At 48.3% G+C, this 26491-nt stretch overlaps 2 protein-coding genes and 2 non-coding genes across 5 annotated transcripts; 2 read left to right on the forward strand and 2 right to left on the reverse strand.

Annotated features, from left to right (window-relative positions):
• Positions 1–2510: 2510 nt before the first annotated feature.
• hopx (HOP homeobox) lies at positions 2511–5548 on the reverse strand. The gene is made up of 2 exons (XM_062560517.1): positions 5145–5548; positions 2511–2800 (listed from the first exon to the last, which is right to left on the reverse strand). Exons 1-2 carry the CDS (start codon positions 5292–5294, stop codon positions 2723–2725), a joined length of 228 nt encoding a protein of 75 aa, XP_062416501.1. The 5' UTR covers positions 5295–5548; the 3' UTR covers positions 2511–2722.
• A 5024-nt stretch (positions 5549–10572) lies between these two features.
• sec24b (SEC24 homolog B, COPII coat complex component) lies at positions 10573–26380 on the reverse strand. Of its 2 annotated transcripts, none has more exons than XM_062560518.1 (24): positions 26034–26380; positions 24738–25433; positions 24280–24423; positions 23095–23238; positions 20456–20539; positions 20185–20348; positions 19805–19989; positions 19596–19698; positions 18475–18598; positions 18246–18355; positions 16581–16693; positions 16302–16420; positions 15710–15765; positions 15399–15605; positions 14989–15112; positions 14333–14491; positions 14053–14226; positions 13833–13943; positions 13511–13686; positions 12928–13065; positions 12745–12849; positions 12545–12637; positions 11817–11920; positions 10573–11309 (listed from the first exon to the last, which is right to left on the reverse strand). In XM_062560518.1, the coding sequence occupies exons 1-24, from the start codon at positions 26125–26127 to the stop codon at positions 11198–11200; spliced, it is 3639 nt and encodes a 1212-aa protein (XP_062416502.1). In that variant the 5' UTR covers positions 26128–26380; the 3' UTR covers positions 10573–11197. The 2 variants fall into 2 exon arrangements, with proteins under 2 accessions (XP_062416502.1, XP_037315892.2); XM_037459995.2 differs by having other exon boundaries at positions 18475–18601.
• Positions 17205–17276, forward strand: trnag-ucc (transfer RNA glycine (anticodon UCC)). The gene has a single exon. It is a non-coding gene; the product is annotated as a tRNA-Gly (tRNA).
• trnag-ucc (transfer RNA glycine (anticodon UCC)) lies at positions 17702–17773 on the forward strand. Its single transcript has one exon. It is a non-coding gene; the product is annotated as a tRNA-Gly (tRNA).
• Positions 26381–26491: the final 111 nt, after the last annotated feature.

The following is a 26491-nucleotide window of genomic DNA, read 5'->3' on the forward strand; positions in this document are numbered from 1 at the left end:
TTTGCCTTCTGTTGGTGCTTTGTTTACACGACTCTCATCCCGTCCACAATCTCCTGTTGGACGTTTTTACCTTATCCAGATAAAGTGTTTGTTTGTTTGCAGACAGAAATAATACGTTTCTTGGATAATTCTTCTGTAAAACAATATAAAATCACAAAGGAAAGCAATCTGGATATGCAAACAAACTCTTGCCACAATGATAAGAAAATGAAGTGAAAAGATTCTTGTTACCAAGTACAAAGATTATAAAAGCATTAAATATGTTTAAATTCCCAACTCTCTTTGAGACATGTGGAGGGGAAAGAAACACACTGGTGTGTGTGTGTGTGGGGGGGGGGGGGGTCTGTTGATATTGTTTCCATGTGTATAGAACCTTGAGGTTTGCACCGCAATGCTAGAATTTATGACCAATCGATGGTTTACAGCCCAGAACTTTGAATTAAATCAGCAGAGACGATGAATACAAGCATGTCAGTTCCTCATGAAGTAATCCACAGGTTTGTTTTTTCCTTTCGCTGTTGGATATCCAACGTGTGAATGAACCCTCGCTGGCTTTGACTTTCTGGGTATTTTAGCCTTTAAAGAGTGAGTTTTCCTACGATAGTTTTACCACTTCCCCTCCAGGTCTCTGAAGTTTCAGATCCGAAACAGATGTTTGTCGTCACTATTCCATATTTCATAAAGAGTCATTTCAGGCCCCCTGAGCAACAGCTTGTTACCAAAGACTTTCAGAAGCGCCTTCAGAGGTCACATCTTCTACACTTTGGTTTATTACACCTGGAATGAGTGAGCGAGGAAATGGTGGTCACTTTATGAGGGGGGGGGGGGGGGGGGGCTTTAGATCAGTGCAGGTTTGTGGCCTTGCACGACTCGGCTAGACATCAAAGGAGATTGAAAGGATATGCCGCTGTGAGGATAATCTGGATTAGCTGTCCTCGATCATGACCTGGGACCACAAGGTGGAGGAGGAGGAGGTGGGGCAGTCAGACGTAAAAAAAAGTTTTAACCAAACAAAGGATTATTTGGCTAACCAGGTGGGGCTGAATGAGTCATTTTGTGGGTCGGTCGTGTTTATAAAATGTTTCTCCTCATGGTGCATTGTGTGTCTGCCTCATGACATCCCAACAACAAAAGCTTTTTAAATGATCTGTATCAGACTATGTCACATTGAGAATGTCTTTCTGTTGTCACACGTCGAGTCAGTACACACAAGATGTTGTGTACTTTCTGCCAAACACAGGAAACCAACACAATCTCATGTCATCACCCGGCTGACAGATGGAAAATCAATTAGCCTCCACACATATGGGCACATTAAAAAAAAAAATGAAGGTCATATAATAGGTGGAAAAAAGTCATTTTATTCATGCTATTAAAAAATAGAAATGTCAAATTATGTCAGAAGGGAAAATCATAGATTAGCATTTTGAAAAAAGGTAATCTGGAAAAAAAATCCAAAGCTATTACAGCTTGTTTAAAAAAGTTTCATAGTAAGTCTAAAGTCAAAATAACAGTAAAAAAAAGTCCTAGGAAAGTCATTTCGAAAAGATTCTCATGCGGGTCGTCAGAGCTGTCAATCACACATCAAATGCCGTTTGGCCGGCGGCTCCGAGGAGGCAGATTCCTGCCGGCTGTGCAGAGTCCTCTCAGCAACGCACAAAAACCGCAGCGCATTGACATGCTGCGCACACGCTGACGCCCACAGGGGCAAATGAGGCTGAAAAAAGGTTTCATTTCTGTCAATGAGAGGAGATCAAATGCAACGCCATTAATCCAGATTAATCCCACAAGTACACGTTGCCTCCTTTGGTCTTGTCATTCCGTCCCTTGAACTTTTTCAGACTTTTGAGTTTGGGTTGGAATAAAATGTGTGTGTTTTAAAGAAGTGAGCCACGGCGACTGCATGAGTGTGCGTGCGTGCAATATTAACAAATACTTGTTTTTCAGCTGAACAGATGAAAACTCCCCGATGCAAGCTGACGCCCCGTGTGCGTGTGTGCGTGCGTGTGTGTGTGTGCGTGGCCGTGAACATGAATGCTAATGTCATGCTTGATGAACGCGTGCAGCAGACGCCTGTTCAAACAGACATATAAAAAGCAGCGGATGTTCCTGGCGACCAGTGGAACTACCTGTTGGATCGGAGTCGGAGGTTTCTGTCAAGCTTCACCCGGTTTCGACAGAGAGAACAACGCAGGGACACTTTTAGCACACGCTGGCCGCTGAGGTCACATCCCGTTTCACAAAAGAGGGATCCCGAGGGGAAGAAGGGACCATGAAATGACAACACGTGTCATTGGTTCACCTCCTCCTCCTCCTCCTCCTCCTCCTCTCTCAACGTCTGGAAGTGTTCCAGACCCCTCCCTGGTTGGGCTATTGTGATCCTTCTTCACACCTTTTGTAGTGTAAAGCAAAAGCGTGTCAAGCAAAAGCCCCGAGGAACCCACCCCCCCCCCCCCCCCTCCTCGCATGACTCAGCTTCCCCGGCCACAGAGTCCACTCGAGTCCTTCCCTCATTTGTAATGACGTGTTTATTTCTGCGGACATGGCTGTTACACTGGCGACGACACACAAACACCTTCACACTCGGTACAGTAAGTTAAAATAGCTTCATAGGTAGAACATGTGAAAATGACGTGAAGAGGAGGGGGGGGGGGGCTGGGGGGAGGAGGGGAGGAGGGGGTTCAGTTTGTCCAGGAGAAAGCGAGGCCCGGCGTGGAGCGTCTCAGTCCAACACTGATCCCAGTTCAGCCGGAAGACCCTCCTCCTGCCGCCACTGCTGGTTGCGTATGTTGAACCATTTCTGCGGGGGGGGGGGGGGGGGGGGAGGGGGGGACACAAGCAGACAAAGAGAAAGGATCAGCATCGCGCCCCCTTTTGAAGGACGTATCTGAGGAGGCGTCGCGTGAGGCACCTGGAGATCATTCCAGAGTACTTGCACAGGTCGGAGTCCTCATTGCTCTGCTTCACTGAGCGTCCGGTTACATTCAGGCACGTGACCACTGGGGGGGGGCGCCGGGCAGCTAGAGACACGCGAGACACTAAAGCCACCGTCCTGGGGACACTACTCAAAGACCCAGAGCACGTGGAGCGAGCTCAGCATGGAGGAGAGCGCTGTGGGGATCCTACTGTTTGCACGTTTACCTTCAGCACGTTAAGATCCATGCGACTGATTGAATGCGTTTTAAGGAAGTGTTTCTCGAAGGACAGACCGATCCTGTCAGAAGAAGACTCACGTGTTGAGGTTGACTGGATGAAAGGGTTGAGGACGGCCTCAGGTGAGGCTCAATAACATTTATGACCACACCTATGATCTCTGCTATTTTTAGATTTTCTACTTGTCTTCTCTGTCCGTCGCCGTGGTGACGTTCAAAGCTCGGTCACATTTCTCAGCGCACGTGTGTGTGACGTCGCCGGGTCACACGGGCCGTGACCCCACGAGGCTCCACGAAGACAGAAGAAAGTTTCCGTCCAACTTTAACAAACTGCTCTCCTGAAACTCTGACCAGATGATGACACACACACACACACACACACACACACACGCACATACACGCACACATGGCTGTGTTACGATTTCCGTTGTCAAGGGATTCACAACAACGCTGACATCATCCTCGTTGACAAAGAGGAGGAGGACCGGTTTCCACGTTTCAGTAAAGCATGAGGTTCTGTTTTTTTATTGTTTTTTTTTACAAAAGACTGAATCACTTCTACAACAGTTGTCTCCACTTCGGGGGATTTTAAATTAACGACAGCTTCAGTTTCATGATGCATTGTGAACGTGAAGCAGGGGGCGAGGTGCGTTTCCTCCGCTAAACCTTCTGCAATGAGAGCTTTGTCAACACTCAGCAGGGGGGGGGGGGTGTAAAATAAAGAAAGCTCGAGCAAAACCAACACATCAGCTGAACATGAAGTCAGGTCTTTTGATGAGAGGCCAGACCTCCACCTGACCCCGGACCAGGCTTCCCCTGACGGGTCGGCCCGGCGCCGCCTGCCCACCTTTGTGCACCATGAATGGAAACAGTCACGAACACTTTGGGGCCCGGCAGTGGGGCCTTGTGACTACAACTGACGTTAGAGCCGAGTTATTGACCTGGGCGGAAGGGGACAAATGGTGAAAAGCCTCTGCTTTGTCTGTTGGCCAGATCAAGTGGGGCAGCTTTTTAAACGTTTTAAACTCTTTTATTTAACAACATTCCTCCTCCTTCATTCATCACAACACAAATCCCTTCATGCGATGCTGCTGGAGAGGAGGTGCGTCCGCGTCAACCTCATCTCGGAGGAATCGAGAGGAACCCGTTTGCCCAGTTGAGGCGGAAGAAGACCTGAAGAAGGCCGCAGCAGCACAAACAGAAATTTGCATCGGAGATGGACTCAGAACGACAGAATTTACATGTGAGGGTGGTTTTCGTACCTCCTGCTGGACGCAGCTTCGCAAATAGTCGGGACGAGGGAAGAAATACAGCTGACAACGCTGAGAGAATAAATACCAAAGTAATGGTGGGAGGTTGTATTCATTGGTCATTACAAATTGGGAGTGGATGGTGTCTCCACTTTTAAGCTCTCGAGCTGCAATGATCCCTTTTGGGCTTAAATCTGTTGGCCAATCAAAACATACGATGCAACCAGCAACCATGTTCAACTAAATGATCGATTGTTTGGGTGTAAAATGTCCCCCAGGCCAAAGTGACCAGGGGGGTGGGGGGGGGGGGGGGGCGTGCTCCTCCGATTATTTCATCTGACTGTGACATTTTATCACAGATGTGTTACAGATGTGGTCACACAGGGTCACACTGTGCGCGGGGAGAGCGTGCACGCGCTTCACATATTGTACCACACAAATGTTCGATTTGTTATTTCAAGTCGGTCGCTCCTATTTGTTAATGAAATATGTATTATAGATATAAAGTACGAAACCCTAAAAGCCCCCCCGAATTGTTCTAAAAGTGCCTAAAAAAATAAAAATTAATTACAAACCGATGTTACTCAGCAGAGCCTCCGTGAAGCACAATAAACAGCCATTTATCACGCAGACTAATTGCTCCGACGACCATTAAGAAACACCGGAGGAACATTTCTCAACACATCGTCTGCTGGTTGGCTCACAGACCGAAGAGGAGAGACGGAGCATCGCGGGCACTCACCAGCGTTTCCTCCTCCGTCAGCCCGCACTCCGCGGCGATCAGCATGAGCGTCATGCCCTCCGGGTGCCGGGTCACTTTCTTGAAACTGTCCTCCAGCACTTTGATCTGTTCCTCCGCCAGCTTCAGGCACTCCGCCGACTTGGAAGACATAATTCCTCTTTTCCCCTCCGATATATATATATATATATATTTATATTTTTCTTCGTTGGAGCTCCTGGAGCGAGATGTTTTGCGCACAGCTGGACGCGCGCAGCAGAAAAGGCCGCGCGGCGCGCAGATGGAGACGGAGATGGAGAGGCTCGGAGCGGCGAAGGCTCCTCTGGCAGCTCGGCTGCGTGCGGGGTGAAAGCGCGTGTGTTTGTGTGTCTGGATGTGTGTGTGCGTGTGTGTGTTTTACTACTGTCAACAGCGATGCGTCATGAGGCCGCCGCCCTCTGCAGAACCCTCCCCCAAACGGCCCCGGGACCGCGCTTAAAGGGATATTATGGGCACTTTATTATGTGTGGGGTCACATAAACTTATTAGGGAGAGATTAACCTTATCGGCTCGCTGTTTTATCAGAAGGGAATATAAATTAAAATTATACTTTTAAATGCAAAAATACATTAGATTTAATAGGTTAATAGATTTAAAGGTTTAATCTTTGCAGGATAATGTGTGTAGCTTAGCTGTGTGTAAACGTGAATATAAGATTTCACTTGGATGAACTCTGTCACGAGGAGGCCCCGACTTTTCAAATTGTAGTGGTGTTGGTCTATTTTTAAGGTTGTTATTTAGATAAAAGTCAAATAGGATGAATGCGTGATAGCTTTTAGTTATAGGCCCATGAAGTCATTAACTAATATTGAAAAGTATATTCCAACATTTTGGAAGCTAACTCCGTACAAACAAACAGTGAAAAGAAGCAGGTGTTAGGACGCCTCTGTGAGATGAACGGCCTAAAGGAGGATAAAGGTCGCAACCAACCGCTGGATAAGAGCACATAGAATGCAACGCAAGATAATAAAAACGAGTTTACCATTACCTTACTTTACTGCAGTACAACAGCTATATAAACACGTCTGTTGGACTATACGTAGAAGAATATCAACACGCGCTGAACAACTCCACTCACTGTAATTAAGTACAAAATACATAATTTATGTCCCTTATCTTTTATGTTCATGAATTTCAACCGCTCGTTAGTGAACAGGTTGACTGACTCGAGGACACGCACACGAGGAGGAGTCGGTTTGACTGCAAAGATAAGAGGAAGAATCATAACCCCCCCCCCCCCACACACACACACACACACACACACACACACACTCGGGTCACACTGGTGGGGTGGGCCCGCCTCAAAAGGAGACATCTAGACCGAGCACGTTGGGTCCCACGTGGCGGAGACGGAGAGTGCGAGAGTGAGGATTCCCCTCAACACACACACACACACACACAGACACATCGGGACTAAGGGACTAGTGTTTTTATTTTAATCGTAGCAAAATATAAATTTGGGTTTATTGAGACCGACGTTTGTATCAGATATTATTGCTACGTGCCTTGCGGACTTGTTATAATATCATTAGATGATAAAGATGTGACATCAGGGCCGAGAAGTCAAAAGGGGCCGCTGTGCTCGTAGGACGCCACCACCGAGAGGCTGCAAATGTACCTGAATATGATGCATCGGACCAAACAAAACAACGGGGCATGAAAAGAATCCAGATACAAGTAGAACCTGAGAAATACGGCGTCTCTGTGTACTTGGAGGACCTGAACCCACAGAGCCTCAATGGTCGCACGGCAATAGAGACAATATGACGTGAGAGGGATGTGCAATGTACATATAGACTTAGGATTAATTAACTATTCAAATGAAGTTCACATTTTAGTAATCATATAGACGAATTAAAATAAATTCAATGGTGAATGATAATAACAATTACTCTTACTTTGGCTTCCCTAATAAAAGGAAAAACGTTAACGTTTTTAATCACACAGACGGAGTTTAGTTTGAAAACAATCAGCGTTTGATGACGTTGAATCCAAAACCAATGAGAAACAGAGATGATGTGACTGCAGAACACGAGGAACGGGTCGGTGCATTCGTTCTCCTGAAAGTGTGTCGGATCAACAGGATTTATAAAGAGCCTGAAATAGGCCCCACGATAACGGTGAGGCGCCGCGAGTAAAAATATCGCAGGTCACACGACCTTCTACTTCCAGCCAGTGTGGGAAACAGATGCAGGTCAGAGCGTCACGCCTCTGCAGAGATGCACCGACAGACTCTTTACACACAGAGAAAGGTGTTTATGGGTAAAAAAAGCGGTTGGGAGGAGGAACAGGACGACGACAAACTTTGAAGAGAGCTTTTTAGCCGTAAAACTAAAAGTGACCTCACTTTTCACGCGGCTTTTGAATAAATTCCGGTGGTAAGCAACATTAGCTTAGCATCACTTTGTATGAATAGAGAGGAGGCGGCTCTGTCTGATTCAGGATGGGATTTCTCAGGGGGGAAAAAAAAAACCTTCCGGAGGTGAATGGCGGCTGCAAAGGGTCGTCTCTGCACGTTAATCACAGGTCCGAGTGTCAGTCCGTCGGTGATCTGTCCCAGTGAGACACGAGACTCCCGACACAGATGTTCAGTCACGCGCACAGCTGGCGCTGTCTGAGTCAGCGGCTGATGTCATGGTGTCTCCGTACACCGCTTCAACTGCACCAGCAGTTTTTACCTGGGTCCTAAAAGGTTGAAAGAAAAAGATTTATAGATTGTTTCCAAAGATCACCCGATTGGGACGTCATTCAGTCACAAATTAATTAACAGTTTTCCTGCCTGCCCCCCCCCCACCCCACAGGGGCCTGGAGAGGTTGTGTAACCACGCGGAGGAAAAGGACGGACGTACACAGACATACACAGTATTTTGTGTTCAGAAGAGGAGCCACGAGACCGAAACCTGAGGACAATCTGATATCTGCGGCGGGTCGCTATTAATAAACCGTTCAGTCTTGTGAGAAACCGCGAAAAACAGATTCCTCCTCCTCGATATCAAAGCAGACCTGTTTTTAAGACACTTTAAGGAGGTCGCTCCTCAAAAGAAGCGTTTGTGAAAACCAAGGCGGGAGCGGAGGAGAGGCTCCGAACCATCACCTCGCTGTCCCACCTCCAATTGGACCATCCAGGTGAAGCCTACTGTATGTTCACCGCAGAGGTTCCCTCAGACCTCCTGTGGCTCCTCACACCAGCAGGCCCACGGGCTCCCAGAGGAAGCCTGAGACTGGACGGCAGTAAACGGCTTCCTGAGTTTCGGGTCCGGAGGATCCAACCAATCAGGAGGAAGCACAGCGCTTCAAAAGAGGAGCGTCGTAAAGGCAACACATGGGGGAGGAGGTGGGAAGGGGGGGGGGGGGGGGGGGGGGGGGGGTTCCTGTGCCGCTGGCCAAGCACAACAGTTTGGAGAAGAACCACCTGAGCCGCGCTCTAAAAACAAAGCAGTTAAACCGGCCTTTTGGGAAGGATCCAACGTGCACATTTGTTTCACCAGAACAAAATGTTTTAAAGGGACGAAAGGACGGAGCGACGGAAACATGTTTAATATTTAAAAAGAAGTAAACAAGCACCTCCAAGCTGAAGGGATTAGTGCTTGAGAGGGACACGAAGCCGCTCCCTCTGAAGTGCTTCTGCATGTGGTTCAGGTGGAGGACTCGGACCTCGTCTTGATGAAACACATCAACATCTAAATAAACTCTGCTGGTCCCCCCCCCCCCCCCCGACAGCTGGAAAGCCAGAGGCCGGATAGGAAGGAAGAGCTGATCAAACAAGCGGCGTTTTGGCAAAGAGACGCCGATGACAGAAATAACAAATAGTGCTTGAACCCAAGGTAATAAATCTAAAAAGAAGAAATGATACGGGTCTCCTTGGTGGAGACACAACATGAAGCCACACAACCCTGTCGAAGGAGCATCGGGGGGGGGGGGGGGGGCAAGGCCTCCTTATCTGCCCCCCCAGGATGGAACCTCTCCGCTCAGCAACTTCAAAGGAACCTTCCCTCGCTGTTTTGACTACCCTCCGAATTACACCCCCCCCCCCCCCCCCCCCCATTGTTCGCTCACAGGACGCACACCGAAACAGAGGGAAGCCAGGAGGATACTCCTCAGAAAGGGGGGGGGGGGGGGGTGCTGAATCAATACACTCCAAGCGTCCTTCTACAGTCGGTCTCAATTAGCGCTTTATTTTTGTAGTTTTTAAGTTTTCTTCATTCCTCAAATAGAACCATTCCTCCTCTCGCCTCTTCCTTCTGACTCCGTTTAGCTGCGTGTCAGTTTGATGATTACCAAAACGGAGTCACAGCCCAGTGAATGAAATATATAGAGTGGGAAACTGTGACCTCACGATCGTTCATTCCTCAGAGAAGGTCTGTAGTGTGAGAAGGAAAGTTGGACTAGGAGTTCCAGCGGGGGGGGGTTGGACACATCAGAGGCTGGTGTGTGTGCGTGTGTGTGTGTGTGTGTGCGTGTGTGTGTGTAGGGTTGGACCGGCCCCAACTGGAGTTTAAACACATCTGGCGGCCACTTGTTGTTTGTTGTGCGAGTTCTGGTTCAACGTGTCGGCGGCGGCTTCCGTTCCGCTGAGAGAGCGTGACGAGTCGAGGCCATTTTTAGACCCGCAAAACACGAAAAGAATGCAAGGTGCTGCCGCCTTGAAGAGCTTTGGATGACTTTTAAACGCCCTTCTCCAGCTGGATGTCACGTTTTTCACCTTTTAACAAGTAAACAGACTAACAAGAAAACGTTTTGCCAAGTTAGCGAGCTGATAAAATGTTTTTTAAAAGGGTGCGGTTCCTCCCACGACAACAACGGAGCACGTGGGAGCCAGGCTCTCCGCTTGTGTTCACTTCACGTCTCCTCCTGTAGCTGCTCCACTCGGGGGTAGAGAAAACAAACTCACCCCCTGAGACGCGGGTCCTCCGCACGCATGTGAAGTCGGTTTGCCCTTCACTGCTGTAGATTGGGCAAGTGTCGAAGACCACAGGAGACATTTCTGCACTTGAATAAATGAACCGTTGTTAGTAAAAAATAAAAGTAAAATAAGTTGCTTGATACAAACCATCATCTGCATTAATCAAGGAGATCCTAATCTGATAAATGTAGCGTAGAGTCTAATAACATTGCTGATAAATACAGTCAGATATTCTTCCTGGATTTACTCCTGGTTGGTTTATGGCATTCAAAAGAAAGCACAGCTCTGTTGTTGTTGTTTATTTAATAAGCTGGTTCATAAATTATCATCGCACATAAAAGATTCTTTTTTAATAGTTACAAAGTGAATAGCAACTTCAGTTAGCGCTTGGAAAAGATAAATCAAAACCAAAGTTGGGTGTGGACAGCGAGGGGGCGTTTGATGTCTACAACAGGGCGGAGGAGAGGGGCGGGCGCTGATAGGGGGGGGCGTTTGTTTCTTAAACATCCAACCACTGTCGGAGCATCTCGTCTAGCAGCGAACGCTTCATGCCGGGAAACAAACAAACAAACAAACAAACAAAAAGCAGGAATGCTTGTTCCTTTTCTCCAGGGTTTACAAAATAGAGTTTAAGTAAAACCGAGGGAGTGAGGAGGGGAATAAATAATAAAACAATTAAAAAAATAAAAGACAGCACTAGCTACATGTGAGGCTCACGAAAACAAATCCAACTAAAAAGAAATGATGAGACGGCGTCTTCTCGGCTCGACTTCCCCCCTTAATCATGTTCTCAGGAGCAAAGCGTTTGACGAGAAGCTAAACAGGGGGGGGGGGGGGGGCGGAGGGGGGGTTAGTGGTTCAGAGGCTCTCAAGTATTCATTTTGAAGTGGAACAAATCCCCGTTCTTCATTCTTATCTATTCTTTTCTATTCTTATCGCTTCGCTCCTTTCCGACGGGTCCGATCCTGACTGGCCGGTGACCTCGGAGGACGGGGTGGTTATGGGGAGGGGCGGTCTGTTCGGAGGCACGGGGAGGGGGGGGGGGGAATAACCCCGCCTCCTTAAAAACCGGTCTGAAGGAGCGATGGGTGTCTGGCTCGGTGTTCGGAGCCGACTAGGGCATCTGCTGCTGGAGGTGCTCCAGGAAGTCCGGGTAGGAGGAGGCCGCCTCGGAGCGGTCCTCCACCAGGCGCTGGAAGAAAGGGGCTTTAGTCGGGGCCTCGTCCCTGGAGGAGGAGGTAAAAGAAGATGGGATTTAGTCCCGGAATCTTTAAAAAAAAAACAAGAAAAACCTTTCCCGGATAAAATCAAACTGTTTGATTTCAAATCAACAAAAAAAGTACAAACTGATCCGAAATCATTGCGTGTTTGAGGCAAACTGTTGGTTTCTGGTAAAAAAGTCCAGAGAATTCTCAACCAAAATCCTCTCGTGTTTTTCTCATCTGTCAGAGTGATGCAAACTTCCTCCTCCTCCCTGTTGTGAAGCAACAATGAGGAGCTGCAGCGGAGCCGGATAGAATAGGAGTGGGGAAACATGTCACAGTTCATTTGTTGTGACACATCAGATCTTAAATACATATTGCCCCCCCCCCCCCAACACTTCTGACCCATCTGTAACGTCGGCGGAGCAGCCACTCAATCTCCTGTTACTGTAACGTAACGTCAAAACGGTAAAAAGCAACGAACGAAGGACGTGAGCGGCTGAGTTACTGCGTGTGCACGGCGCCGCTCACTTCAGGACGTGCACGGAGGTGCCGAAGGATCGCTTGTCCTGCAGCCAGTCGAGGAACGCGCGCACCCTCTCCGATAAAACCGTCTCCAGCTCAGGAATGTGTCTCTGTGGATTCAGAGGGAGAGACATGGACAGAGGGAGAGAGACATGGACAGAGGGAGAGAGACATGGACAGAGGGAGAGAGACATGGACAGAGGGAGAGAGACGGACACGAATCAAAGAGCTCAGATTGGAAACAGATCACTCGGTCAACAGAAATACACCCGGCGCTTGGAGAATGTTTGTGTTGTTTTTTTCCCGTCCCCTCAGGAACAACAATCAGCATCCAGAGGTTTACCCCCCCCACACCCCCGACGTTGTTTTCTCTGGAAAAAATACAATACAATACAATAAGTGGCACAGGCAAGCGCTGACGCGTGTGGTTTGTTCTGGGTGTCGCCATCAGGCCCACGGGAGGCGGGGCACAGAGCTTTCGAGGTAGCTGCACAGTTTGAAAAATAAATTTAAAAAGCTACACCAGCAGAACTGCTGCATGAGTCGTTTCCTTTTTTGACGGCACCGAGAGAAATGCAGACACAAACCTGTGACTCATGTATAACTCGCAAAACAATACCAGCCTTTCCCTGACCACGGTTTTCCTTTGACGTGTTTGGATGTGGGGGCCGAGGTTGGGGGGTGGGGGGGGGGTGTTGCCCTCTAAGCTGCCCTTTCTGAAGAGCTTCACTCACCATGTTGGCGGGAATCGAAGCGTAGCTGGAGCAGCCCAGCACGTCTCGGATGAACACGTCGCTGCAGCTTTTGCCAATCCACAGATAGAAAACCTGCACGGGAGACAGAGGGGTGAGCGATGGACGTCTCATCATCGCCGCCCCCCCGCGGTGCACAGATCAAGTCGAGTGACGGGGTGACCCGGAGACAAACAACTCACGTTGCCGCAGTCCATGAGGAAGGCTCCGTCCCTCCTCACCCTCTCGGCAGACAGGTGGAGCAGACGGGGCTGCGGGACCAAGGTGCGGTTCAGGAGGAGCGCCCCCTGCGGGTGAGTTACGGCAGGGTTAAGCGGTGGGCGGACGCGCTAAAGGGGGCCTCGCGTGTGATCTCCTCGTCCTACCTGGTCGGACATGTCGTCCAGCCGGTACAGGTCGGGGTGAACCATCCGCATCAGCTGCTGCAGCGGCTGCGTCTTGAACTCGCACATGGCGAAGACGCGCTCGTCCAGCCGCGTGCTGGTGCCCGTCCGCAGGGCTTTCTGGAAGATGACACGGGCCAATCTTTATTTCACCTATTTGTATATTTTTTATCTCCCGTTTTCAAGCTCCATGTGGTTTTCTGTCAGTTGATACTCTCGAAAATCCCCGTTTTAAAATTATATATATATATATATATATATATATTCACTAGACCCCAGCAGCACAACAACCCCTTTAAGGGAACACACATCTGAACAGGGTGGATTTACCAGTTCTGACTCTCATTGGGAGCCGTGTTTTAAACGTTGAGGTTCAGGAGTATTAGTCACATTACACAAAGAATGAGCGTGAAAGGGGACACACCCTGGATGTTTGAATGGACAGGTCCTGGGTGAAGACGAACTGTAAACCCAGCTCGTATTGTGTGTGTGTGTGTGTGTAGGGAGGGGCAGTAACGGCAGAAGAAGCTGCGGTTCCCACAATAGGCCCCGCCCCCCCACCCACCTGTTTGAGCAGAGCGAGGATGTACACGGGGAAGAGGCGCATGGAGGCCGGCAGGACGAGGCCGGACTGCTGCAGGTTGGACACGTTGCTCTTGTAGGCGCTCAGCAGATCCACGGCCGCGTTGGTCAGAGCGTCGCGAGCGTCCGACAGGCTGGACGTGAGCGACCGGTCGATGGCTGCAGACAATTTTTTTTTATTTTTTAAGTGATTAGAACCCGAAGTAAACGTACTCGTTGATAAAATATTCCACTCCTGGCGAAAGAAAAACCCTGCTCCTTTGGGGGCGAACGCCATCGAGCGCATTGGAGCAGCCAGGACTCACCCATGTCGGCGAGCAGGCACGTGATGGCCTGCACGTCGGCTCCGGCGTACACGTCGCTCAGCTGGTTGACCACCGGCAGACACAGAGTGTGCACCCGGATTCGCCTTTTCCCTACGAGGACGGGCGGTCACGGCAGTCAGCACGCTTAACATTATTCCTGAAGGTATCAGGGGTAGACTGTGTGTGTGTGTGGGGAGGGGGGGGGAGAGGGTTTGTGCACCTTTACTGGAGGTGTACAGCAGAGCGGCCTGGAAGCAGGCCAGAGACGAGTCGGCCAGGGAGTCATCGATGGACATCTGGACGGCGAAGGCGGAGTCCGGGTTCACGTTGGCCAGCGACAGCAGGTCGGTGGAGCGCACGAAGAAATTTCCGTGGAACGTGTGGATGGATAAACCTGAGTGGGGAGGAGGAGGCATGTTTTTTTGTAGGGAAGGACGCTTGGGGACAGAGCTCCTGTGTGTGTGTGTGTGTGTGTGTGACTCCGAGGAGGAGCCGGCTACCTTTGGTGCACCGTATTCTCATCACCGCCTCGAAGCCGATCTTCCTGGTGAGGTAGCGCTCCACGTCTCTCTGGAACTTCTCCAGCAGAGCCGGGTTGTGGGTGTGATGGAAGGAGGGGTAGTAGAAGATGCTGCCCGCCGAATACTTGGAGATACATGCTGAAGGAGATGAGAAATAGTCCTTCAATGCATTTTGTGCCATAGTGATGGGCCTCCATTAACAACCATCAGGGCTTTTCCCTCTACATTCAAAGTGTATATTGAGGTTTAGAATGAACCTTCAGACTTCTTGTGTCATTTTTTAGTTTTGAGACCACCAAATCCCTCAATTTGAATCAAGCGATTCATCGGATAACAAAAGTTATCCTTTTTTTTTTCTTTCTTAAATGATTCGTCTCATCAGTGCTGCCCGCCTTGTTTGAACGCCAACAAATGTGGATTTAAGCAGAACTTTTGGTGAGATTAAAATAATTTTGCAAATAATTTCACAAACATTAATAATGTCAGTGTGTTTGAAATGCTGATTAAGAGTTTGATAATCAATTTGAACACAATCAAATTTCGACCCTGTAAAGATCTGCTGAGATGTTTCCCTTTGAATCGCAGTGACGGCCCCTTTGTGGCTGAAGAAATGCACATGTCCCGAGTGTCCTTACACAGCGAAGCGAGGTCAGAGTACTGGGAGCTGAGCAGGAAAAGATCCACCGCGATCTGTTGCCCCGAGCAGTCCAGGGCCAGTTTCTTATAGAAGTCTGTGGCGGGGCCGAGGTGCTGAACTCCCTGTGGGAAAACAAAAGAACGAAATCCTGTGGTCGTGTTTCCTGCTCTGGAGAAGAAGAGAATCGTAACCACAAGCTTCAGGGGGGGAATTTCCTCAAAGCCTCCTGACATATCTGTAGTATCATATACTGTATATCATATTATATCATATCATATGGAGAGAAGGAAGACTGAGTCAAGAGTGTCTCTTCACTTTCTAATATTCTTCTTTTCAACGCACACTTCCCCTGAAAAGGAGAGAAAGAAGGAGAAGTCCTCACTGACAATGACCCCCCCCCTCCCGTACCTTGGTGCTGGAGCGCTGGTTGGGGTCTTCCCTCGACTGCAGCGAGCCGGCTCCCAGCGTCGGCAGCTGGGTCTGGAACACGGTGACGCGCCCCCCCGTGGGCGACATGAGCTTGAAGGCGGCCTGCAGCGCCGGGCCCAGCGCGCTCTGGGTCTCTTTGCTCTGGCTGAACATGCCGGGCAGAGACGTCAGCAGGTCCTTCACCAGCTGGGGAGGGGGGGGGGGGGGGGGGGGGGGGTAATGACAGAGCAGTGAGACGAGGGGCAGGAAAGAGAAGCCGTTCATGTGCGGGTAAGAAACAGAGAGAGTACTTCTTTGCTCTCCTTCAGGTTCACCATCAGACTGTCGTGGGACGGTATGAAGATGTCTGAAAGAGAAGAAAAAAAAAACAGGTTTGATCACAAGGAGATTTAGTAGAAGGTTAGCGTCTTGCTTTAGTTAATTTATTAGAGTGAGTGATACAAAAATGAAACAATCACCTTCTCTCATCGAAATGATCAAGTTGTTTTTCAATACAAAATATATGAATATATTAGCGCGCCTGAGGAGAGGGGTAACATTAAATTAGTCTAAAAATGTAGTGGACACATCAGGCTCTATAAAACCTCAAACCTCTAAAACACAATAAACAAAAGTTAGAATTTGAGGATGTATGTAGCCAAAAATATCAAATATATTGAAGAATAAAGACATTTCCCTCACAAGTTAGTGCTACTCTCTGTTATTTATATTGGACGCAGGGTTTAGTTTTTTTCAAGCAGTGTTCCTACTGATGGTTTCTTTTTTTATGTTAAATCTGACCGACATTGTCTACTTTACTGGACAAGCGGTAAAATGAACCTCGTCTTTAACAGCGTTTTGTCCTGCGTTGTTCTAAAACCTGACTTCAGAGAGCAGACGTACCGTCTATGTCCGACACCACCAGCATCTGCGGCTGGGACAGCCCCTCCTGCAGGTTGTAGAAATGGATGGTGTTGTCAAAGGTGAGGAAGCCCACCCTGGTCCGTGTATCCCCCGGCAACCTGAAGCACAAAACAACCCCTCTGTCAGAGAATATCAACTCCGACAGAAGTTTGTAACCATCTGTATACAAATTTATACCCCATGTTTTACTGCCACTGTTAAAAGATCAAATTAAAAAATTAAAAAAGCAGCCACTTGAATGTCATCAACAGCATTTACCTGTCCAGATTCTCTATAAGTAGTTCACTGAAGTACTTAAGGTAACCTGCTTCCACAGCATTGTGAGACACATCCAGAACAAACAGGTAAGCCGCCGGCTGAGGAGGCCGCAACTGAAGAAAAAAAATACACATGTGATTAGTGGGGATAAGATGACGAGACCAATTTATTTGTTCTTAAATATCCAATTCAAAGTCAGTGAGAAGAGTTTTCTTCTCTTTTAGATTAAAGTCCACAATGCAGAAGTTATTTTTCCTCCAGATGTTGCAGCATCAATACAATACTGTCCTCTAGTGGACAAACGATCACACCACATGACCATCAAAGTGTATGGTCACGTGGCGTGTCTTTCGGCAGCAACGCTACATTATTCTGATATATAAAGATATAGAAATATGACTATGTAAGCACTAGGCGGATTCCAACAGCAAAACCAAACGCCATTTCTGAAGTATCATTTAACAAAAGCTCCTGTGGTCTCGCCGAGTTACGACAAAAGCATGTCTGTTAAAAAACGAATATCTGGATATTATTATTATCATATTGATAAAATACATTCGTTACAAGTTATTGGGTTCGAAAATGTGTTGGCTGGTTTGATCGTGTTAGAGAGGAAAGCCATCAGCGTTGGTGGTATAGTGGTGAGCATAGCTGCCTTCCAAGCAGTTGACCCGGGTTCGATTCCCGGCCAACGCAGTCTTTTCCTCTCTGTCTAACTGATTTCGTGTCTGATGCTGCGATCGCACCAAAAGCCAAGATAATTTTTGCCAGTTTACTTGCAGCAGTAGCAGTTAGTTTAGTCCCATTTTTTCACTTCATTTGCGCCCGAAAGGGAGCGTGGCTCATTTCTCGGGATTATGTTTGAGGAGAAACCCTTCAGTGTTTGTGGCATAGTGGTGAGCATTGGTAGTCGATCCGGGTTCGATTCCCGGCCAACGCAGTCTTTTCCTCTCTAACAGATTTCGTGTCTGATGCTGCGATCGCACCAAAAGACGAGTGAATTTTCGTCAATTTACTTGCAGCAGTTGTAGTTAGTTGCGTCACCATATTTTCCACTTCATTCGCATCCAAAAGGGAGCGTGGCTCATTTCTCCGGATTATGTTTGAGGGGAAAGCCATCAGCGTTGGTGGTATAGTGGTGAGCATAGCTGCCTTCCAAGCAGTTGACCCGGGTTCGATTCCCGGCCAACGCAGTCTTTTTCTCTCTGTCCAAATGGTTTCGTGTCTGATGCTGCGATCACACCAAAAGCCAAGTGAGTTTTCGCCAATTTACTCGCTGCAGTTGCAGTTAGTTTAGTCCCATTTTTTCACCGAAATGGGGCGTGGCTCATTTCTCTGGCTTTTCCGCCATAAAGACAGTTATCGTTTGCGCTGTGCACCATAACAAATAACCACTATATCTGCTCTTTATTTGTTGTGTGAATTACTAAAATTAATGAATTAATCTCAACGCTGATTGGCTTTCGCAAAACAGCGTCAGGGGAATTTTTCGCTCCTTTCCTCCGCCCTCTGTGACCAGTTCACTGTACTTTACATGGAAACTACTTTGGTGCTTTGGTGTGAACGCAGCATTACTGTCCGATGTTATCCACCATCTTCATTCATCATGTTCAATATAAGAACTGAATCTTGACACGATCCTCCCGGTTCTCCTCGTCGGCTCACCATGTAATCCGAGGAGGCGATGAACTCCACGGTGGCGTTCTGCACCTCGGGTCTCTTATGGGGCTCGCCGTAGGACCGGGTGACCGGATTGTACATGAACTCATCTGGAACTGGAGGGGAGTAGGAGGAGGAGGAGGGGAGAAGAGTTTTGAAGCAAAAAAAGAAAAAAATATGAGTGCACGGCGCACAAAGTAAAAAAACGGTGACATTCTCGCGGCCGGGTTCGTACCATCGTTGACCCGATAGCAGAGGTTGCACTTCCACCTGCGCTGGTCCAGGAAGGTCACAAACGGGTTGATGTAGGTGCGACAGGAGCGGCAGCGCACGATCGTGTTTGACGTGATCACCGGCAGCTGCTGCAGAGAGGGGGCAGGGGGAGAAGGGGGGGTGGAATGAGTAAATATTGGGCGCCTGGATTTAGAGGCGAATGCTGGAGCTTTGAGCCACTTTCTCCCGAGCGTGAAACGGGCATCCAGAATCATCGTCTGCGACCACGAGCCCATCGCAGACGCACTCGGCTGTTTGAATATAATTTTTTTTTTTCAGCCGTCCCTAAAATAAACTTGACCCACTCACTAAAGTTTGCAGTCACAAGTTGCGTCTCCCGGGGTGTCAGACGCGTCCCCGTTGTCCGTCACTTCGTACCCTCAGACACCCCATCATCTATCACGCCTATAAATACACTCCCCTATCTGCCTGCAGCTCATCGCTCTCCTCCTGCCCCGCTGTCACTGCAGCTGCTCGTCTCAAAGGGCTTCACAGACCAAGACGCGAGATGACAGCGGCTGCTAAGTGCTGCACGGAGGACGTATTTTAGTGGACCAACCGGCTTCCCGCACAGCAAAAATCTGTTAATAAATCCACTATTACATGTTGTTTTATTTTTAGACATTTGGTTTAAAAGATGATTTTTTTTAAGGTCAAAGGGGGAAGGTTAGTAGTAGTTTACTGAATATTGGTATAAGACAACAAATACACATTAAAAGGGTTGTGCATTGCACATGTTATACATTAATGGGCTTTACGGGCATTTAAAAAATAAGCAAGATCTATGTCAGAGCTATCTAGGTCAGATACTTAAACGCTTTAGAATTCAGAAGTGTTATTTAACGTTTAAAGTTATGTCATGAAACAAAATGTACAATCTCATTAAACGTAAACCACAGTCCTCAGTTCAACTATAATACCCAAATCCTTTGAGGCAGAGAACCAGAAGCTAGTTAAACAATGTTTAAGTGTAAAATGTTTTTCCCCCAAAACGGTTTATAAAATGTAAACCATGTGTTGAAGATAAGCTTGCATAGAATATCGTACACATTGTACGTTTTGTGTTCCAGGCACGAGTCGTACCTGTAGGTCTCTGAAGGGGTGCAGGAGGAGGCCCAGCGGGAGCCGGGCCTTGTTGAGCAGAGCCTGGGTCTGAGGGATGCTGCTCAGGGTGCACCTGAAGGATCTGATCCGCACGGACCCCCGGGGGAGACATGACACAGGTTAAGAGTCGCCATCCAAGCGGAATAACAGAGATATGAAATGTATGGCGTAATAAATGCGCTGCTCACTGAGGACTGCAGTTGACCTTCTTGAGGTCGGGGCTCAGGTTGGGTTCGGGGGCCTCGAGGGGCCTCGGGGGCAGCAGGTTCTTCTCCTGCAGCAGGTTGACCGGTCTCAGAGCCTCCACCTCCAGCTCCGGCACCCCGCTCAGCCCCCCCAGGGCCGCCGACAGCTGGGACATGTTAGGGAATGGCTGCAGGGGAGGGAGGGAGGGAGACATTACTCATCGTTACTCCCGTGATTTATCAGGACCGGAGAGTCAACGCAGCGAGAACACAGCCGCAGGAGAGGACGACAACTGACAACTTCACGTTGTTATTTTAACCGCAAACTTTAAAGCCTCCTGGGTTTTCTTGACGTCGCACACGCTCACAAGCTGCATTCCTACCTGCGAGTACGGCGGGTAGCTGGATTGGCCGTACGGCTCGTGGGGGGGGGACGAGTTGACGAGTGAGGGCGGTCCCTGGTGGTAGGCTGGCGGCATGCCGGGGTAACCATAGCTACCGTAGGGATCCGCCTGGTTGGTCATGTGGTCGGAGGGCGGCAGGGAATCTGGACGGGAGAGAGTTCAGGTTCGTTTCAACTCGATTACGACTGAGCAGAAGTTGGCTCAGGTATAGAGTGTGTGAGTGTTTGTTGTGGAGGGGGGGGGAGTGTACCTGGATAGCTGCCCCCTTCCAGGTTATCGTAGTTGTTGGGCACCGGGGAGGCACTGCCAGTACTGGATGAGGAAGTGTCACCACCTGAGAGACAGAGGGAGTTTTATAAAATTGAATCAAGATAAAAAGACAAAACAAGGGTTTTTGGGGAATAGCACAACTAGAGAGGCAAAACAAAAGCAGTCGAAAGATGAAACTGAGATAGAACAAGAGGGGAGGTCTGAGAACACAAAGGATGACAACTGAAAACCAATGAAAACAAAGGCTGGAAAAAAGTAGTTCTTTAATTCTTTAGCATTAAGCAGAACCAACACAGGAGAGAAAACACATAAAACCCTGCCCTACTTAAATCTGCTTTTAACCTGGGATTTCATCAAGTTTAAAACTGCCTCATGAAGCCGGCGCCGATGCCTTCAGCGGACTTTCTAACGTTCAACATTTGTGACTTCAAAAGCTTTAAGAGGAACACATTTCTGAGTATTGAACCGTTTACTGGCTGTTAAACTCCACCGGCAGAAAACTTTTGGGACGGTTTTCACTTTTGACTCGCTTTCCTCCACCGGCGTCATAACTTTGACTTTGTGAATCGTAGTGAATCATAAGCGCAGCGACTCGTCATCGTCTAAAACTTTTGTCAATGGGGCGCTACAGATACGAGACACGCCTCTTGACACGGTGCATTGTGGTCTATCCCCCGTTGCGCCCCCCCCCCCCCCCCCCCCCCGTCATGTCCGATAACCAACAGGGGTTTTCCAGAAAGATTACGACAGCAGATTATTTGAATGAACCCATTAATCCGCGTGGGGGCTAAAGACAAGACAAGCCTCTGATCCACAGCTCATTGGATGGAACCGTATCCAATTAGCTTGGACTGAATTGGAGCAGCAGGCTGCTGGATTATCAGTTGAGGAGGAGGAGGAGGAGGACACCGGGACGGCTTAGCCTTCCTCCTCCTCCAAGATTCTTGCCACACCTCTTTCACCCTCGTCTTGCCGCTGGAGCCGGCCAGGTGTTCACTTCACGAGCACTACTGTTAACAGGAACACGTCGCCTTGACGACGGACACGTGGACCTAAAATAGTGTCAGTCGCTGGTTGTGCCTTTTTTTTATGTTTGTAAATTTACAAATCCCCCAAAAAAGGTAGTTATTATAGTTATTACAATTTAACATTGCTGACCAAATACAAACTTCCAAGTGAAACGTGATTTTATTTTTTTTAATTAGGAAAGTTAAGTGTTGATTAATTTTGTTTTTCACATCTGCAGAGCAACGCATAGCAGTGAAGTGAGAGACATCATGGCGGCGCCCACAAGTCGTCACAGCTCTCGGGGGGGGGAAGCGCGTTGCTAAAAACAAGGCTCTCTCATGAGCAGGTGTAAATGAGTTCTCCCTCTCGCTCTCATGGGGGGAATCACGCACAGCCAGATCCTCCCGCTTTAGCAACGTGTTCAACTCTGGCTGATGACACCGCGGCTCCCGAGGGAGGCTCAGCAGAGCACCGGGTGGTACACAACACAACACACACCACACGGAGCTCAGTGCTGTTTGCCGTCATTTGGTCCTGACGTAAAACTTGTGTAACCATTACGCGGAATACACAAGAGGTGTTTGAGTTTGTAACGCGAGCGATGCAACTTCAACGCGTCGGTGTCACGCACAGTCGTTACTGTAACACAAAACCTCAGATCCTTTGTTTGTTAAAAGAATACATGCTTGGCTCATCTGGGAGGGATGAAGAGTTCATTATCGTCAAGTGAAGGAGCCTGTTAAACTTCAACTGAAGAGGAGGCCGTTTACAGGAGGGGGAAGAATGTAAATACTTCAACATCTACAGAATGTGGTGGCCCCTCGGTGTTTAAAAATGTTTAAAAGACTCTTGGGTTTTTACCAATTCTTATAAAAAACAAACTATGGTAGATATAACCTTTTTTAGCTTAATACCAATGCTTTTCTTGATTTCTTAATTATAACTAGGTTATGTACTAAAGCTATTTTTGGGAAGTGATGATTGTGTAGTTTCCTGTTCATGGGTTTGTAATTGAAAAGGAACTGTGTAGCCCGATGACCTCATCAACAAAAATATTATTATTAAAAAAACTGCAGAGAGCGAGAGACGGCTTGATGCTGCGTGACAATCAAGACAAGCAGAAGCACTAACTCACTTAGCTTCCTCCCCGACAAACTGGCGTAGAGCTCGAGTGATGAAGAGGGGGGCCGATGAAGGAAGTGAAGGGTGCAGATGTTTGTGAGCACGGGGATGTAAAGGGAGATGCAGCAATTGATCAGCCACTGATCATCTATCTAAATTTACAGATAGTAGCGTTTCAAACACACAGGGGTAGAATTACATACTATATATACACACATTAAATGTATTAAATAATATATATATATATATATATATATATATATATGATATTTTTCCACTCCACTGCAAATTTCCGGAAGGTTTTTCACAGCTGAAACCAAAACATTTTGCTTGCCTCCCAATTTGTTTTATTTAAGAAAGCGCGTCATTAGATGTAGAGACAAGCTTCTAAACGGTGCATCTCTTGTGTGGGACACTGTTGATTGGGTTGATGGGGATGAAGAAAGGGGTAATGAATGAGTTTAGAGGAGATAAAAAGGTAAAGCAGACCTGCTTCCTCATCCTCATCCTCGTCCTCATCATCATCCTCCTCCTCATCCTCAGAGCTGGATGGCGAGGGGGCCACGGCCGGGCCCGAGGTGGCGGCAGAGGCGGCGCTAGCTTCGCTATTAGCAACATATCCATACTGCATGCCTGTTGGAAAGGGGAGGGGGGGGTGAGAACACTGTCAAGACTGGGTGACCGACGAATGAATGTTTCTACCTCAGCCCGTCTCGAGGCTCTACAGGGAAGAGGACAATATGCCGTTTGGATTGTAAGACCAATACTGAGGATCTTTGCCTACACGCTTTGGAGTCACAGACCCAGAAAAACAGGAACAAATAATTGGAATGTTCCGGCAATTAGAGAAAGCAAAATTTTTTTGGAACGAGGTGGGTTTCTTTACATCAAACTCTTTCTCAGAGTGCACGTGAAACCGAAAATGCACGCACACGCACAGGGAAAGAGTCATAATTATTTGCCCTGAAAGGCCTCTTGGTGACACAAAAAACGATTGGATTTTTCAGCACAAATTGTATTTGAATGCAGGTGCAGGAGCGCTTTGGTCTTAACCCGCTTAATCTGGATCACAAACAAAATATATCAGCAGCTGGGTGGTAAGTTCCAGCGTGAAAACCTCACATTTGGATAAACACATGCACCTGCACAATTGAAAGTGTGTGTGTGTCTGGAAATGTAGCACATGTAATCTTGAGCAGATACATCGGTGGAAACCACTCGCTTTAGGATTTCAAACATTTACATTCAATGGCTCGTGAAAGAGTCTGCACCAGAAAAGACTAAAACCAGAGCACAGTTTTTTGTTAAAAAACACCTGAGTGCACATGAGTGCAATTTACAACCAAAAAAAGACACTGTGTGATCCTTAAACGGAAGTGTTTCTCCTGCAAGCGGTGATCCAAAAGACAAGAAACTGTTGTTTCATGTCAAGCTCACCGTAGAAGTTTTTGGCCTTAAATCACATCTCAGAGTATTCTTACTAAATATCGGCAACTTCTCTTCTGTCCAGATTTGTCCATCTGGAAACCTCTGTACACAGAGTACATACTCACAAGAGGCGACGCATTTGGGTTTTAAAATGTCTGCAGATCATCAGTGCCAGCAGCATTAAAGAGCGGTTTTTGTGAATGTGTTTTGTCAATAACAAAAGTTACATTTAAAAAGGACTGTTACCTTGGTGGTGGCCCGGAGAGGAATGGACTGAGTTGGACGGGGTCCCCGAGGGGGGTCGGTCTGCGCCACCCCCGCCGTGAAGGACCCCGCCGTACGAGTCGTAGCTCAGAGACGCCGGGTGGCTTCGGTCGTAGTGTTGGTGGCCTGTGGTTTCAGGGACGGCAACAAAGAGGAGCAAAAAAATGAGATAACGACAAAAAGGTTTCATTTCACAAATAAAAGATGACACTCTGGAAATAAAAAGTACTCACAGCCCTAAAAAAATGAAAACATAACTTAAATAAACAATACACAAATAAGTATTATTGACTATACAAATAAGGATGAAGATTTTATTTTTGTTTGTGTGTCCACCAGCTTGTTTAGATTAGATAAGTTGGACACCACAATGTAGCTTGTACTCAATATTCTGCACCACCGAAAGCACATTGTTATCTGGACTTTATTCTGTGTCAAACCTGTGCTTCCTTGACCATTGACTGCCGGCGCCGGCTGATCGACGGCAGCTGTGGAGCCGGGCCGGGGGGTGCTGTACTGATGTAGCGGTGCCCCCATCTGGGTGGGCATGACTCCGTGGGCAGAGGCGCTCTGTAAGGAACTCAGGGTGCCAAACTGGCTACTTCCAGGCGCAGACGGGTACGAAACAATCGGGTAGACGGGAGCACCGGGGCCGACAGCCGGGGCGGGCACCAAACTGGGCTGCTGCTGCTGCTGCGGTAGAGGTGCTGGAGGCGCGTGGTACGTCTGCGGCCCATAGTAGCAGCCCGAAGGGGCATACGGTGGGTGCTGCTGCGGTGGCTTTTGGTTGTAATGGGCATTTGATGGAGGGGGTGCTGAAGAGGGCAGGGCGGCATATGGTTGAGAAGGAGGATCAGAGCTTGGAGAAGCACTGTATGGGGAAGGTGCTACATGATGCTGAGAGAGGTGATGCTGCTGCTGCCGATGTTGGTGGTGGTGGTGTGGCTGCTGCTGATGGTACTGCTGCTGATGGGGGTTGCTCCAATAGTAGTTAGCACTGTGTGCACTGTTCGTGGTGGGTGCTTTGTTGGGAACAGGAGCGGGGTGGCCAGGGATGGTGGGGTAGTTCTGTTGTTGAGGTGGGGCTCCATAGCAGCCTGCAGGTGGATGGGTGGATTGGTACGTCTGTGCTGGACCTGAAGGGGGGGGGGGGGGGGGGCGGGGTCATATATTTATTTTTTTATATATACACACACCTCACCAATAAAAGCACTGAACATGTGTTGTCATTAGCTAACTCCAGCAGAGGGTTAACACCCGGTTAGCTGTCAACTGAAGAAAGCATCCCTGACAAACAACCAATAAAGAACGTTATTATATCGGTGTTATTTTATTGACATTTCTAAAATCAGAACCACCATATAAAGCTGAAATGGCCAAGTGATGGCGCACAATCTGTCACGCGGCTATTATCTTGCTAGCACCTATAACAGCTAGCGTTGCAGGTTAGCTCAAAAGCTAACGCCAGCTGACCCTTTGGAGGCGTTCGGGTTAGCTCATAAGTTAGCTAACGTTAGCAGCTAGCTAGCATTAGCCGAAAGCCTCAGTTTCTGCCGACTTTATGCGTCATCCTAAATTATAGATAACGCCACTCAACCTCTTATTACCAGAAAACAGTTATACCAAAAACCACAAAAACAAACACGTAGGGACGGACTAACTGTTCAACACGTCCCTCAGGGATTAGCACGCTAACGACCCGGCTAATCGGGTCAGAAACCACCGGCCTGCATTACCGTTCTGGCAGCGGGGCGGCGCTCCGCCGTTCGGCGTCGGGTTCTGGCCGTAGCTGACGGAGCTGTTCAGGTGGGTGAAACCCGGCGCAGACATCACTCGGTCCTCCCCGTCCCTTCTTCACGCCCACGGATGCACGGCCGGGTAAATACTCATGAGCCGGCGCTGTCCCAGAGGCTGGCTTCTCTCACAAACACCCCCGACCTCGTCCTCCGCCTCTTCCAGCAGTAATGCGGCAGAGAGGTCGGTGGAGACCCGGGCACACTGGACAGCTCCGCTCGGCAGGGAGCTGAAGCCTCCGGTCGCGGTGTTGGGGGAAACTCAGCGGACCCTCTGGCCGCGGTCCCTTCACTCCCCCTGCCGGCGGGTCTGTGCAACTACTCTTCAACTGGGAAATACATTCCTATTTTGGTTTTATTGATTCGTTTATTTAATCTAATTTTATACGATTTGTAAATTG

Source organism: Pungitius pungitius, chromosome 2 (genome assembly GCF_949316345.1).
Source record: "Pungitius pungitius chromosome 2, fPunPun2.1, whole genome shotgun sequence".
Classification (NCBI taxonomy): Eukaryota; Metazoa; Chordata; class Actinopteri; order Perciformes; family Gasterosteidae; genus Pungitius; species Pungitius pungitius.

Bases quoted from the DNA above. Each gene is read 5' to 3' on its own strand.
- sec24b (XM_037459995.2), bottom strand. From the start codon at position 26,127: ATGTCTGCGCCGGGTTTCACCCACCTGAACAGCTCCGTCAGCTACGGC. The intron at 20,540-23,094 runs GTCTGCTTTACC...TCTGTCTCTCAG, and splicing joins GGATGAGGATGAGGAAGCAG to GTGGTGACACTTCCTCATCC. The intron at 13,944-14,052 runs GTGCACAAACCC...CCGTCCTCGTAG, and splicing joins GCTGTACACCTCCAGTAAAG to GGAAAAGGCGAATCCGGGTG.
- hopx (XM_062560517.1), bottom strand. From the start codon at position 5,294: ATGTCTTCCAAGTCGGCGGAGTGCCTGAAGCTGGCGGAGGAACAGATC. The intron at 2,801-5,144 runs GTGAGTGCCCGC...CCCCCCCCGCAG, and splicing joins TGACGGAGGAGGAAACGCTG to AAATGGTTCAACATACGCAA.